Here is a 15,954-nt window from a genome sequence, read left to right as displayed (position 1 = left end):
AAGAAAGAACTAGAAAGATTAAATCCCAAGTTTATTTGCATAAAACATTTAGAGGACAACTGGGGTAATTGCTGCTAAAAGTGCCTATGACACACAGAAAACAAAATATAAAGAATGATGGCTGCTAACAGGAAAGTTGCAGCATGATTTCCTGATTTGCCACATCACCGAAAGAGCAGTTGTGGCACTAGCCAACACCACACTTCAGCATCAGTCCACTACTGCTCCTGCTGTAGGTCTACTTGTCCACTCTTGACGATGATGCCATGAGTAGTTTTTGAGCACAAACCCTCAAACATCCCTAAGGTGGGAAGAGGAGAGGGCAGGGATGGTTGAGAAACCAGGAAAAAAGTGACAAATTCTCCAAAGCTCATAAGGAACAGATTCCAGTCAGTAAGTAAGTAGCTCAATTTAAAGCATACAATGTTTTCAATGGACATTGTTTTTAAAATCCCATCTACCTTTTTACTTACTCAGACAAATCACAGAACAGCTCTCCAGGCCATAAAAGCAAAGAACCTAGCCAATCAGAAAGCACTGGGCTCCAAAGCAGAAACCAGGGAGCAGTTTTTTCTTCACCTCAAAGCTCTTTAGAAACACGAAGATCTCCTCCAAGCTTCCTCCCCACTCATCCCATTATCCCACCCCCCACATTTAGAAGTCATACTCAGAAACCTGCCAGACAACCCTGTCAAAGAAGCAAGCAAGCCAGCAAAGCAGGTAGGCTAGCTAGCTTCAGATCTTCCTTCCTCTCTTCCAATCCAATCCCCAGTCTTATCCCCAGCAGTGCAGCAGACTTCCTGCCCTCACCGAGGTTTCTGCCCCCATCTCCAAGGGACTAAGCAGATCCTAGGGGAAGACCCTGTTTTTACTCCAGTGAACCTCCTCAACCCTCTTCCTAGCCCATCCCCATTCCTAAGTGTAGGCTCCCAATACCTAGAAACACATTCTACACAGAAACCCCAGTGGCCATACCTATCAGGAACCCTGAGGCATTCCCTACCAGAGAAGGCACCAGAAGCCAAGGAACAAAACACTCACCCAACAAAGACCAGATATCAGCACCTTGATCTACAATCATCCCAAACCTAGACACCTACACACCAGCTTAGAAACACAATCAATAACACCTAGGACAATATGTCTCTACTAAAGCCCAGCAACCACAATAAGCTCTCAGAAATGCAATATGGCTAAAACAAGGCAATGAACGACCTTAATAGTCTATGAATATGACAGAAGTCCTTGTTCTGACTAGAGTTGTATCAACTTGAAACAAACTAAGTCATCTGAGAGGAGGAACTTAATAAAACAAATACCTCCATAAGATCGAGCTATAGACCAGCCTGTAGAGAATCTTTTAAATTGGTGATTGATGGGGGGAAGGGGGGCCCATTGTGAGTGGTGACACAGGGCTCATGGCACTGTGTTCTATAAGAAAGCTGGTTGAACAAGCCATGTGAAGCAAACCAGTAAGCAGCACTCCTTCATAACCTCTGCTCCAGCTCCTGTCTCCAGATGCCTGTCCTGTTTGAGTCCATGTCTTAACTACCTTCATGATGAACAGTGTAGAACTATAAGCCAAATAAACCCTTGCGTCCTAAAATTGCTTTTTGGATATGGTGTTTCATTGTAGCAATAGGAACTCAAACACAGTACTTAAAGAGTATATGAATAAATTCCTTAAATCTATGAAACCACAAAGAGGAAAGAAATGAAAGAAAAAAAAAGAAAGGAAACAACACCTTCACAACAATCTCAAATAATTAAAATATCTTAGAGTAATTATAACTAAGAAAGTCAAAAATTTACATGATAAAAACTGTAAGTCATTAAGAAAGAAATTGAAGAAGCTATCAGAAGATAGATATCCCATGCTCATGATCAGTAGGATGAATACAGTAAAATGGCCATCCTACCAAAAAGCAATCTATAGATTCAATACAATTGCCAATTCAAAATTCCAAAACAATTCCTCATAGATCTTGGAAAGGACAATCTTCAGATTCAGATGAAACCCCATACACACACACACACACAGAGAGAGAGAGAGAGAGAGAGAGAGAGAGAGAGAGAGAGAGAGAGAGAGACAGAGACAGAGACAGAGGGGGGAGGGAGAGCTAAAACAATCTTAAATAATAAAAGAATTGATGGAGATATTATCATCCTTGACCTGAAATTGTACTACAGAGCTATAATATCAGCAAAAAAGAACAAACATGTTGTTCAATGGAATCAAGCTGAAGACACAGTCATTCTCTACATACCTATGAACACCTGATTCTTTTTTATAAGGAAGCCAGAAATACACAGTGGAATAAAGACAGTATCCTCACAAAAAGGTGCTTGTCAAACTGGATGGCTACATGTCAAAGAGTACAAATACATTCATACTTATCACCCTTCACAAATATCAATCTCAGATGGATCAGAGATGTCAGCATAAAATCAGACACACTGAACCTGATAGAAAAGAAAGTCAAGAATAGCCTTGAACACACTGGCACAGAAAAAGTTTCTGAACAGACACTGTTAGCACAAGGAATAAGAAGATCTACAATTAATAAATAGGACCTCATGAAACAGAAGCTTATGCACTGCAAAGGACACCATCATCAGGTAGCAGTCTACAGAACAGGAAAAGATTTTTACTAGCTTCACATCTGATAGAGGGCTAATAGTCAAAACATAACACACATAAAAACTAGATAAAGAAAGCAAACCCAAATAAAAAGTGAGATACAGATCTAAACAGAGAATTCTCAAAAAGGAAACTCAAATGGATGAGAAACACTTAAGGGAATGTTCAACATTCTTAGTCATCATGGAAATGCAAATCAAAACTACTTTTGAAATTTCATCTTAGACCCATCAAAATGTCTAAGAACAGTAAACTGATGGCTCATGTAGGCAAGGATATATAATAATGTGAACACTCATCAATTGCTGCTGAGAGTGCAAATTTGTACAGCCACTATTGAAATTAGTGTGGCAGTTCATCTGGAAGACAAGAATAATCTACCTCCATATCCACCTCAGCCACTCTTTGGTATATACCCAAAGGATGTTTCATCCTACCACAGGGACAATTTCTCAACCATGTTTATTGTTGCTTTTTTCATAACAGCTAAAGATTGGAAATAGCCTAGATGCCCATAAGTAGAAGAATAGATAAGAAAAATGTGGTAAAATTACATTGGAATATGACTCAGCCATTAGAAGAAAAAACAAACAAATGTGAAATTCACAGATAAATGGATGGCTACAACAACAACAACAAAAAATCATGCTCAGTAAGGTAACCCAGACTCAGAAAGACAAAAATGGTATGTATTCACTTGTATATTAGCCACAGTCCATAGAACCATAGAGGTTAGATATAGAATAAGGAACTGGGGGTGGGGACAGGGCCAGAAAGATCTCCTTAGGAAAGGGAAATAGAATAGATAGCTGTGTTTGCATGATGGGGTGTTGAAACGGGAAAAACAAGTATGAAATTGGAGGTAAGAGGGAATATGATAGAAAGAGCTAAAAATGAAGGGGCATTTGAGGGACAATATGAAATAATACAGAAGCTTCCTAAAATAGATACATATATAAGGGCAATCAAAATGAATAGCCAAAAAGGAGGAGACAGGGACTCATTAGACATCTCCTGTCACCAAATGAAGCTTCTGGTTCCAGGAATTGGTTAAATCTAATTGAGCTGATGGTCATAGGGGTCCCATGGGGACAACCAAACAACCCATGCTTTTCTCAAGACTATAGGTTGCTCTCCACAACTGACAGTAAGGCCCTATTGCTGAAAACAGCACAAATACTACCAAACACTACTCATTGAACACAGAGAAGTGCTTCTATTTCCTTGGGAATTATAGGTTTATTTAAATTGTTTATCTGATCTTGATTTAACTTTGGTAGGTGGAATCTATTGAGAAAACTGTCCATTTCTGCTATATTTTTCAATTTCAAGAGTACATGTTTTTGAAGTATGGCCTAATGATTCTTTGGATTTTCTTGATGTCTGTTGTTATAGACCTCTTTTCATTTATGATTTAGTTAATTTGGATATTCTCTCTCTGCCTTTTAGTTAGAAAAAAAAACTCTCTTCTGTAATGATTATTGTTATTGTATTTTTTTTTTTCATTCCAGCCCTCAGTTTGATTATTTCCTGCCACTCACTCCTCTTGGGTGCATTTACTTCTTTTTGTTCTAGGGCTTTCAGGTGTGCTGTTAAGCTGCTGGTATAAGATCTCTAATCTCTTTATGTAGGTACTTAAGGCTATGAACCTTCCTCTTAGCACCACTGTCATTGTATCCCTTAAGTTGGGTATTGTTGTACATTCATTTTCACTGAATTCTAAGAAGTCTTTATTTCTTCCTTCACCCAGTAATAATGTCCGTAATTATACTGAGAGTGTTCAGTTTCCATGAGTTTGTATGCTTTCTGTTCTTTCTTGTTGAAACCTAGCTTTTAAAGCCATGGTAGTCTGATGATATACAGGGGGTTATTTCAATTTTCTTGTAACTGTTGAGACTTGAGTTGTATCTAAATCTCTAAAATGGTCAATTTTAGAGAAGGTTCTATGAGGTGCTAAGAAACAGGTACATCCTTTTGTATTTGGATGAAATGTTCTGGAGATATATGCTAGGTCCATTTGCATCATAATGCCTGTTAGTACTATTATTTCCCTGTTTAGTTTCTGTCTGGTCGACCTGTTCATTGGTAAAAGTGAGGTTCGATATGTGCTTTAAGCTTTAGTAAACATGTGAGTAAAGATTTAGTGCCCTTTCATGTGGGGCATACATATTCAGAAATAGGATGTTATCCTGGTGCGTTTTTCCTTTGATGAGTATGAAATGTCCTTCTTTTGCTTAATTTCAGCTTGAAATGTATTGTGTGAGATATTAGAATAGCTATATCAGTTTGCTTCTTAAGTCCCTTGGACTTAAGTTTGCTTGGAAAAATCTTTTTTTCAGTCCTTTACTCTGAGGTAATATCTGCCATTGATGTTGAGGTGTTTCTTGTATGTGGCAGAAGGATGGATCCTGTTTTCACATCCATTCTGTTAGCATGTGTCTTCTTATTGGTGTATTGATTCCATTGATACTGAGAAGCATTAATGACCAATGATTCTTAATTGTTGTGATTTTGTCCCTGGTGGTAATATATGTGTGTTTGTGTGTTATGTTCAAGTGTGTGTGTGTGTGTGTGTGTGTGTGTGTGTGTGTGTGTGTGTGTGTGTGTGATTACCTTCTTTGGAATTTGCTGGTTTGATATTAACTACTACTTGATATTTTCAAAGGGATGTTTAACTTCCTTGGGTTGGCATTTTCCTTCTCTGGCAGACCTGGATTTGTGGATAGATGTTTTTTTCAGTTTGACTTTGTCACGAAATACCTTGTTTTCTCCATCGATGGTAACTGAAAGTTTTGTTGAATATATTAGTCTAGGCTGGCATCCATTGTATCTTAGTGTATACAAGATATCTGTTCAAGACTTTCTGGCTTTTAGAGTCACTGTTGAGAAGACACACACACACACACACACACACACACACACACACACACACACACACACATATATTTCCCTTGCAGTCTTTAAAATTCTTTCTTTGTTCTGTGTGTTTAGTATTTTTGATTATTGTGTGGCATGGGAACTTTCTTTTCTGATCTGATCTGTTTGGTGTTCTGTAAGCTTTTTGTACCTTTATGAGCATGTTCTCCTTTAGGTTAGGAAATGTTCTTCTATGGTTTTATTATATATATTTTTCTGAGTTTTTGAGCTGGTATCCTTCTCCTTCTTCTATTCCTATTATTCTTAGGATTGGTCTTTTCATAGTGCCCCAGATTTCCTGGATGTTTTGTGTTAGGACTTTTTAGAGTTAATGTTTTCTTTGACTGATGAATCTATTTCTTCTGTTGCATCTTCAATGCCTAAGAATGTCTCTTCCATCTCTTGTATTCTGATGGTGATGCTTGCATCTGTAGTTCCTTTCCATGTACTCAGATTTTCCATTTCCATAATTCCCTCAGTTTGTGTTTTCTTGGTTGCTTCTGTTTCGATTTTCCTATCTTGAATCATTTCCTTCACCTGTTTGTTTTCCTTGACTTTCTTAACATTCTTTAAGGGATTTGTTGATTCCCTCCAAAGTTTAGTTGTCTTTTCTTGGATTTCTTTAAGAGAGTTTTTCACTTCCTCTTTAAGAACCTCTTCCTTTTCATGAATTTGTTTTTAAGGTCTTTTTCTCATGCTTCAGCTGTGTTGGAGTATGCAGGTCTTGAGTATTAGGATGGTCACGTAGGCTCTGGTGGTGCCAGTATTTTCACACTGGCATTTAGTATCTGGGTTTGGTATGATTTAGGTCTAATTTCTGAGTTTGTCTTTGTTGGTGTTTTCTTCCTTGGCCCTTGTTTCCACTTTGATTTTCTAGTCTTTCTGGCCTGGATTTCTGGAGGCCAGCACGTCCTCTGATCTGGTAGGGAGTATCTGTCCAAGTTGGGAGCTGGCCTTCTAACAGTTAGCTTGGCCTTTGGTGCAGCAGGGTGTCTCTGTTCTTCTTAGTGATGTGGCCTGCACCTAAGCAGCCTCAGTGTCAAAGGTACACTGGGATTGGGGGAAGGACCCAACAGGATGGTGGCCAATGCGCTGTTTTTCTGACTGGTATTGTCTGATTCTAAGAGACAGAGGTCCCCTGGTGTTGGGGATAGGGCCAGGCAGCAGGGCAGCAGTAAGCTGGGAAGGTGGGCCATGGGAAAGATCTTAGGGAACAGAATCTAGGGAGTGGGGCAGTTTGGCTGGCATGTGGATCACTTATCTGTTCTTCTGACTGGTGTGGCCTGTCGTATTTATTTATTTTTAAATATCTTTTTAGTCTACGGGTTCTTTATGTCTATATTTAGAGTTTTTATGAGATTCCTGAAGGTGCAAATGAGTCAGTCTCTGAATATGTATCTCTTCCTTGGGCTCATTTCCTTCTGTTTGCTTGTTTTGTACTATTCTGTGTTCTTTGTATATATGCTTAATCTAGGTAGGTAGGTAGGTAGGTAGGTAGGTAGGTAGGTAGGTAGATAGATAGATAGATAGATAGATAGATAGATAGATAGATAGAGATAGATAGATAGATAGATAGATAGATAGATAGATAGAGGCAGGCAGGCAGACAGGCAGGCAGATATAGATGCACATACAGACAAATAGATGTTATCCTTGAGAAGCCTGTTTGTTTTATAATGGGAGATAGAAAGGGGGTGAATCTGGATAGAAGGGGATGTGGGGAGTAACTGGGAGTAGAGGGAGGAAAACTAAAATCTGAATATATTATCTGACAAAAAGATCCATTTTTCAACAAAAGGGAAAGAAGAGGAGAAGGATGGAAAAGAGGAGGAAGATAAGGAGGAAAAGTAACAGAAGATAACCTTATGGCCAACCAGAACATATACTCAATCTCCAGCTGTTTTCCCCCTCTGATCTTCTAATCCTTCACATGTTCTTCCTTTATATGGACAGAGACCAACAAAAATGTATCTTATAGTATACATTTAATTTCAACTGGAAAATTATGTGCAAATCCAAATTCAGCAAATAATTAAACTATATTTTAAAATGTTACTTAAGAAAATTATGTGATGAACACAACCTTTAGAAAAGGTAGCATCACTCTAAAAGTTGTTGGAGGCACATGTGCAATTCTTTTCTTTAAATGTTAGTTTCTTACCATGTGTAAAACTCTATGACAGGTTCTCAAGAGATACGAATAAACCCACAGCCCTCCTTTTCTCATAAGTCTGCCTTACTTCAAAAACTTACAAGTGACTTATTTTCATTTTTTAAAAAAAGGCAATAATAAAAACTTTGAATAATTCACCAATTCTAAAATATGCCTTTTTTGTATTTGTATTTAAACAATTCTGATTAGACAAAACTGTCATCTAGCACTCAAGAGGAGAAGCACAGACCAAAGTTCAAATCTAGCCATTGAAAGTTTCAGCCATCTAAAACATAGTGAGGAGGGGAAATGAGAGGAATGTTCTAGAATCAGAAGGTATGATATCCTCCCACACTATGGTAGTGACAGAGCTGTTTCTCAAAGCAAGCTGTTCTAATTTGTTCTCTGTTACACACCATGTGGAAATTAGGTATGTTCGTTTTGCTTACTATTCACACTGTGTTCAAAGGATTAGGGTTTATATACCATTATAAATGTTAGGCACAGAATGGGAAGTGAGTGTATTACCAGTGAAGCAAACACATCACTGAAGGAACACGCCCGCTCAGTTCCTTATTTTCTCATAAAGTAACATCCATGTGCTAAGTGAAGTGAAAATGCTTTCTCGGTGTTCTACTGGTAATATTTTTGTTTTCATTAATAGTATTAAATATTGTGTATTTTATAAAGATGTGACATATAGTCAATAGAACATAAATAGTGAAAGATGTGCACTGGGGACCTCCCATTTGTCAACTGACTGCATACTTACAGCAATGGCCAATTATTCCTGTTGTTAGCAACGACTAGCAAGCACAACTAACAAGTCTGGACAAGAAGCAAGGTGACTGCTCTGTTCCTTCCCTAGTGTTGCAAAGTCCCATGATTCCAGAATATTTGTCAGAGTTTGAAAGAGCAGTTCCTGTCACACACACACCCCTACTCGTTCATCTCCAGCCAATGATGAGAACAAGATGCTGGAGTTTATTCCTCAGGCTAATGACCAAATTGCTTGTCTAGCCTTGGGAGAGCCCTATTCTGACCATAACTAACTATTTTTTATCTGCTTTTCAATTATCACCTTCCAAGATATATAAACCAAAACAGTGGCCAGGTTTCTGGATTTTCTACAACAGCCCAAGGCACAAGTCTTTTTATTCTGGACAAATAATTGCAAAATTCTATGTCCCACCTTTCTTATGACTTGAATACCCAACTTTGACATGAGTTTCCATCATCAACCTTACAACAACAGTCTCAGGAAAAACAAGAAAAGAGCAAACACGGTCCTACAGAAAGGAGACACAGGGTATCTATTCTATCATCCTCCAGTTCTGGCATTTCATCCTTTAATTTGAAGGGTTGTAACATGATGACATGACTCATATCCACATTCAAATGCAATTCTGGGTACCATGAACTGGAAAGAATTGGTACAGGGGAGACAAAGTGGGAAGAGAGAGGAAAGGGGAGTTTGTAAAGACCTTAGTCGTGCAGTTCTAGCTTTACTTGTCATTGCATTCTACTTAACAGTATCAAATTTATGAAGTATGCCCCTATTCTAATTTCCACACCACCAGTTTTTAAAAACTGGGTTTATTGGTGAATTAGGTAATCCCAAAGGGAGTGAATCTCTTTAACAAAGTGACACATTGCATAGCATAGCCCTCTGACTGTTACAGTCCCCCCCACTCGCCCCAGCCCATTGCTTTCCGCTGTGTCTTCAATTAACTGCCTGATCGTGTGCTCCACTGTCCTTCTGCTGCTTGTCATCACATTCATTTTTTGGTTTGCTTTTGTTTCTTGTCTTTTCTGTTTGCTGCACAATTAACAAACTCAGTTCTTCAAATCAAAAGCATGGCTATTGTGGACATTTCTGTACAAAGCATCTATAATACAGTTCTATGCCCAGTATAACATAGAACTAGGTGCTCACTTGATTTTTTTTTGTTTTTTTGTTTGTTTGTTTGTTTGTTTGTTTTTGTTTGTTTTCCTTTCTTTTCTGACCTGCTTTATCTCAGCTCCCTTCACAGGATTTCCTTCCTCCTGAAAACAGTTGTGTTGGATTCTTTCTCTTCAGTTCTCTACATGTTTTCTCTAGCTGATTTGTTGTCTTTGCTATCTTCCTGATTTCAACTTTTTTCTCTTTGCCTATTACTTCTACATCTGTGTCTGCTCTGGGTTTTCTCTGGAAGTCCACATACATCCTTTCTGTCTTTTTGCTGAGTATTCCCCTGTGAGTTTTATGTTTGTAATTTTCCCCATGGCTGCTTTTATCCAACCTTTTTCCCCCCCTTAAAGGATGTTTCAAAATTAATGTTATTGTGTAAATGGGGTGATGGGAGATGTCATTCTGTATATGTTTCTCATACTGTTTAATAAATAAAGCACTGTTGGCCAATAGGAAAGGAAGATAGGAGGGACTAGGAGACAAGGAGGAAGTAGTAAGGAGGAGTCAGGATGGAGAGTCTGGAGAGAGCAGGACGTGGCCGCCGGCTCCGGTAAGAAGAACACGTGGACATACATAGATTAACCAAATGGGTTAATAACTAAGGCAGAGCTAGCCAATAAAAAACTAGTACCTGGCCAATAACATTGTATCAAATACAGAGTCTCTGTGCATTATTTGGGGCTGGCGCGGCGGCGGGACAAGACCAGGCGGCGGGCGAAAAAAACCCTTGCCCTTTACAATGGGGGCCATATCTATTGATAATTAGATAATAAAACATAAGTTACCATTAATATCAGAGTTTTATTAATAAAGTTTGTAAAGCATTTATAATAGGAAACTAAACAATCTTTTAAACCTCCCAAATGATGGTTTTCATGCATCAACCCTCTCATAAATGTTCCCCCCAAATACTGATTTTAATTACTAAATGACCGATAGGATTGTAGCTATGAAAAATGGCCATGAAAGCAGCAAATACCTGAGGTACTCACAGCTGTGGAGTAGGGGTTATGAGCTCCCGTATTTTCAGCCCAGCAGCCACATCCATAAAGAGCAGCCTAGAAAAACAGAAAATAGACACATGTAATACTTAGTGGATACTATATGTAATTTTCAGTTTTCAATATGAGATAAAAGTCATATCAATCAAATAAAACTCAGTTTCTTAACAAAACACAAAATAGAAAACAAAACAAATTAAGTATAAAGTGTCATAATGAAGCCTACTACACTATCTGCTAATTAAAGTGAAAATAAGAGAATCCCCACCCCAAGAAAACAGGGTGGACTGAAAACAAGAGGATGACTGCAGAGCCACACCAGATGTCTTCTTGTGCACACATATGTACACGTGCATGCACACACAGAAATAACAGTAAAAACTAGTTCATAACAGCAGAAGTTAAGAAAGTTCTAAAAATTATAAAAACTACACAAATTCTCAAGGCAGTATCTTCTGTGTCTAGATATACGATCCATTACTGTTAACCATACTCTCACTCGGCTCTAAGAACACCAGAATTTATTTTTCCTTCCTAACTGTGTCTTTGACTAACCTTTCCCTGTTTCCTTCACTCTGTTTTCTCTAGGAGCTAAGAACATTAATAAATCAATATGTATATAAATTAGACAAATTATATCTCAAAATATGTATTGATAATATATGTCATTCAAAAAAACTATTAAAGCCTCAGAGAAGGCTTAATATTTAAAGTACTTGCTATGTAATTATAATGACCAGAATTTGGATTCCCAAACCTACATAGAAAGCCAGGCAGGCATGGCAGTGACCTGTAATCCCAGAAATAGAGGCAGAAATACAGCATCCATGGGGCAAGCTGATAGCTTGACCAGCCAGAATCAAGATGCTCCAAGTTTAGTAAGAGATGCTGCCTCAGCAAATAAAGTGAACAATCAAGGAAAACATCAATTTCAAATCTATACACACATACCCACACAAATGCAGACATATACACACACACAACACATTAGCAAATGTGTTCTGCTATTCTAATAATCTAAAAGCTCTTAGAAAACAGCAAAAGAAAGTTGCTTTACTTCCTTCAGCAAATTTTCCCATCCTTAAAAACCTTTCCCTTTCATAGTCACTCTGCTGGCTCTTGAAATCAGTCCTAAATGGGATGGCCCCATCAAATCCCTCTCCTCAAGCTCAAGGAACCCTTCAGAAGAAGAGGAAATAACAATAGAAGATGCAGAGAGGATAGAAGGCCCTCTAAATCAACATGATCAAAGCACATATGAACTCACAGAGACTGAGACAGCATGGACAGGACATGCACGAGCCTGCACCAGATCCTCTGCATATATAACACGACTTCCAATTTAGTGTTTTTTTACGTGATTTCTGAAAGTGTGAACAAGTTGATCTCTGTTTCTCTTGCCTTCTCTTAGGCTCTCTTTCTTCTGTTGGTTTTACTCAATTCCAAAGTATTAGTTTTTGTTTTATTGTATTTTATTATTACCCCGAGAAGCCTGTTTGTTATCTAATGACAGAAAGATAGTGGATCCTGATGGGAGGTGAGGAGGTATTGGGAGGAGTAGAGAAAAAAAAAAATCTATTTTCAATAAAATAGAAAAAAAGATTTAAAAACTAAGGATTCTCAAACAAGAGAAACACTGAATTTCTTGAGGGATGTACAGATAAGAATTCTGGCTTCTGGAGCCCCTGCCTCAGCATCTGGTGAAGCCCTGGAAGTAGGACCACTACCCAGGCCTTGGAGCTGCTCCCAGCCTCTGAGGACTTCTGTTTCAGGCAGAATCAGGAGGAACTGCAAACAGCTTTGGGCCAAAGCGCCCAGAACACACATACTAACCAGTATGCGATACTGCCAGATGAAAAGAAGGAGGGCTGAAAGACCTGTTCAGTTCATCACTTCACTCAGGGATAAGGCAGATTTGTATTTCCAAAACCACTGACAACATGATAAACTACTGTGGTCTTCTTATAAACAATTATGAAAATCCTTCCTATTTTGTTTCCAATGATTCCACTCTGAATGCCTACTTTTATCTCCCTGTCTTAGTTAAGGTTTCTATTACTGAGAAAAGACACCATGACCATGGTAAATCTTATAAAGGAAAACATTCAATTGTGGTGGCTCCCCTACAGTTTCAGAGGTTCGGTCCACTTGTATCATGGTGCAATATGGTGGTGCGTAGGTGTCTGGCTACAACTGGATCAGAAGGCAACAGGAAGTGGGCTTAGTGTCACACTGAGGGAATCTTGAGCAAAAAAAGACCTCAAAGCCTGCCACCACACTGACACACTTCCACCAACAAGGCCATACCTACTTCAACAAGGCCAGAAATCCTAATAGTACCACTCCCTTTGGGGTTTATGTCAGCCAATTACATTCAAATTACCACATTCCCCAACATCTACAATGACATTTCTACCTTTGAGAGGGGATTCATAACTAACAACTTATCTTGCCCTTACCAGTAGAATTTTAAAACTCTAAGAAAGTATGAGGCATGCTACTCAGAGAGTTCATCGCCACACTACTTGGGAGATTTGCTTTTGTTGTCTCCAAGACCACCAATGCAATTGGACCTTGGTTTGGAGGATGGGGTACAGGTACAGCTGGCTGGAATGAACCATAGAGTTTTCTGGCCAACTCAGAGAAAGATAGAGGGACAAAGAAAAGAGAAAAGAGAAGGAAGAGCTTGGAAAAGATTGGCAGGTTTTTTTGATCTGGGAAAAAAATCATTCCTCAGCGCTTTCGATTTTTAACCTCATTTTCTGACTCCTGGTTTTTATTAGTACTAGAAAAATTAGGCAAATGCTTTACACCACTATTAGTAATGAAAAATTACTATGGGCTAACCTGCCAGTCAGTAACCTGGATAAACTTTGCTGGAGCAACACACAGAATTCATAGCAAAGGCTAACACTGAAAGAATTAAGTTGCTTAAAAAAAATAAATAAATAAAACTTAAACTAGGTGTTTAAGTTTAATCCCAGAACTCAAAAGGCAGAGGCAGGGAGATCTGAGGTTAAACCTAATCCCACACAGTAAATTCCAGCCAGAGCTACATAGCCCTGTCTCAAACCAAAAACAAACACAATACAAAAATTAAAATGGTCTAAAATACCTTGTTGATTTTCTAGAACTTATAATACATGTAGTACTCACCACTATTGATAAAGGTACCCCCAACACTATTCTAGGGGCTCACTTAGCTGACAGGCAAAGAACAGCGGGCCCAAATAAAACTTCAGGTTTTCTGACATTTTTACTTTTTAAAATAGCCAAAATTCTACCCAGTAGGAGTCTCCATGCAGCACCCACCTGCTTCTGTTACCAAAACTCACTGCCTTATAGGAACATGTTATCCTTCTAACTGCTACAATGTTCTTCATTAGATGGCCAAATACCTGTTTATTAGAACTTCTATCTATAGTGCTGGTTCTGCTCTCTGGAGACAACATAATTTCCTTCTACAGCACCCTGAAAGTTGCACAGCAACTATTTTTTTTTTTTTATTTAAAACAAAGCATCCCCCTAATCATCTTCCGTAAGCAGTAATCCAGGGACTATCAGAATGAAATCTCCTATACCACAGTGAACCACAGTTGCCATTCCCAACTATCATTACAACAGCTTCTGGGCATGGTAATGCACAGATGACCCAGTACCAGAGGTAAAGACAACAAGATCAGCAGTTCAAGGATCAAGTTCAGCTACATATTCAGTTTGGGGCCAGCCTGGGTACATGAGATCTTGTCTCAAAAAAAATAAATAAATAAAAATCCCAAAACAATAATTCTTCCCAATGGCACAGAGGCTTTGTTTCCCTCCTAGCACAACAGAAAACCAGCAGGTATGCATGATAAGCCATTCAACTTGCCTTCCTGTGGCAGAGCTGAATCTGCCTTTCCTGTATCCAGTCTATCCTCCACTATTATCCTGACCATATATATCCAAACCCTTCAGAAAGCCAAGAGAAGACACCTTCTTAAAAAAGGATTCACAGTATCGTTCACCCTTTTCGAAAAGTCCTTTCATAATATCTACCCTTAATTCCATAGCTTCAAAGCTGTCTTACTTCTCAACCTTCTGAAATTGGTCAAGAGGAGCTACTAACAAAAATACAATAATAATAATAATAATAATAATAATAATAATAATAATAATAATAATATAGAGCTTGAACCTCTATTATTCACTTCTGTTACTAAAATGCCCACCTTGAAAAATGATTAACAGTTTCCTATGATTTTGGAAGTAAAATTGTATTGAAAATGTTATTTAGTAAAAATAGCTTCTATAAATGATACATGCCTTAACTGTCTCAGAACTAGTGTTTTCTATGAAAGGAGTATAATAAAGTGGCAAGCGATTGTAGTGAAAGACCTATAATCCCAGCTGCTTGGCAGCTTAGGCAAGAGGATCACAAGTGTAAGGCAAGCCAGGGATACACAGGAAGTTCAAGGTCAGCATAGACAAGTTAGTAAGGCTGTCTCAAGAAAGAAAAAAGTAATGGCAAAGAATACAGTTCTGAGTGCTTGCCTAGCATGCACAGGCCCTGAGTTCAATACCTCATGCCACAAAACAACAAAGAATAATAGACACTTCATGTTGTTGCCAAAGGATCACGTGAATGAATGCACATGTTGAACACTGCAAGTGTATAACCAATGACAGCTATAGCTCATTACTAGGAACTGTGATGTGCAACTTAAATGTGTTGTGCTAATCTTCCACAAATTAGTAAGCACTACAGTATTTCATCTTCAGAACTTGGTAACTAATAAAGACTAATAATTCCTTGCTCACATTCCAGCTATAAACTGTCATGGTTTACACTAAAACAAGTAAACTCTGCTTTAAAAAAAGTTTACAATCTATGCTCCTATTAAGTATCTATAGCAGGTATGCTAATTTTCAAAAATCATTTCTTTGAGCATTTACAATACATTGAAACGCATCTCTTTCTACACATTTTTACTTAGTCTTTGAAAGACCATGCTTTTATGCTTCCTAGTTTTATCTCTCATTTGAACCTTCGTATCTCCAGCAACTTAATACAAGCAAGCAACTGTGTTTTCCTCTAAGCACTTTGACTCAGGTTTTGATGAGTTTGTAGCTTTCACAATAGTAACTTTTTAAACAAGCCAAGTGAAACAAATCAATGTATAAATTTCACAGACATTCCATTTGTGGTGGCAGAATGGCTTCAAGACTTTTGGATGCAGCACCCTGGTAACATCCCCCATCAACCCTGCTACTGCTATTATTTTATAACCCCCCCCCCCAAAAAAGTGGAGAA

General features: G+C 38.3%; 1 protein-coding gene across 5 annotated transcripts in view; it reads right to left on the bottom strand.

Moving 5' to 3' along the window:
* The window catches only part of Tasp1 (taspase 1), a 201,562-nt gene that overhangs the window by 81,248 nt on the left and 104,360 nt on the right, over positions 1–15,954 (bottom strand). For 4 of the 5 annotated variants that reach the window (XM_051183284.1, XM_051183283.1, XM_051183282.1 and 1 more), the window contains one exon: positions 10,640–10,718. In XM_051183284.1, coding sequence (XP_051039241.1) covers positions 10,640–10,718 — 79 coding nt within the window. The remainder of the gene's footprint in view (positions 1–10,639; positions 10,719–15,954) is intronic. The other variant, XR_007834444.1, reaches the window with a different exon arrangement.

The sequence above is a fragment of the Phodopus roborovskii genome, unplaced genomic scaffold (assembly GCF_943737965.1).
Source record: "Phodopus roborovskii unplaced genomic scaffold, PHOROB, whole genome shotgun sequence".
Taxonomy (NCBI): Eukaryota; Metazoa; Chordata; class Mammalia; order Rodentia; family Cricetidae; genus Phodopus; species Phodopus roborovskii.
Note: the sequence above shows the minus strand (reverse complement) of the source record. Positions and strands in the feature narration are given on the sequence as shown.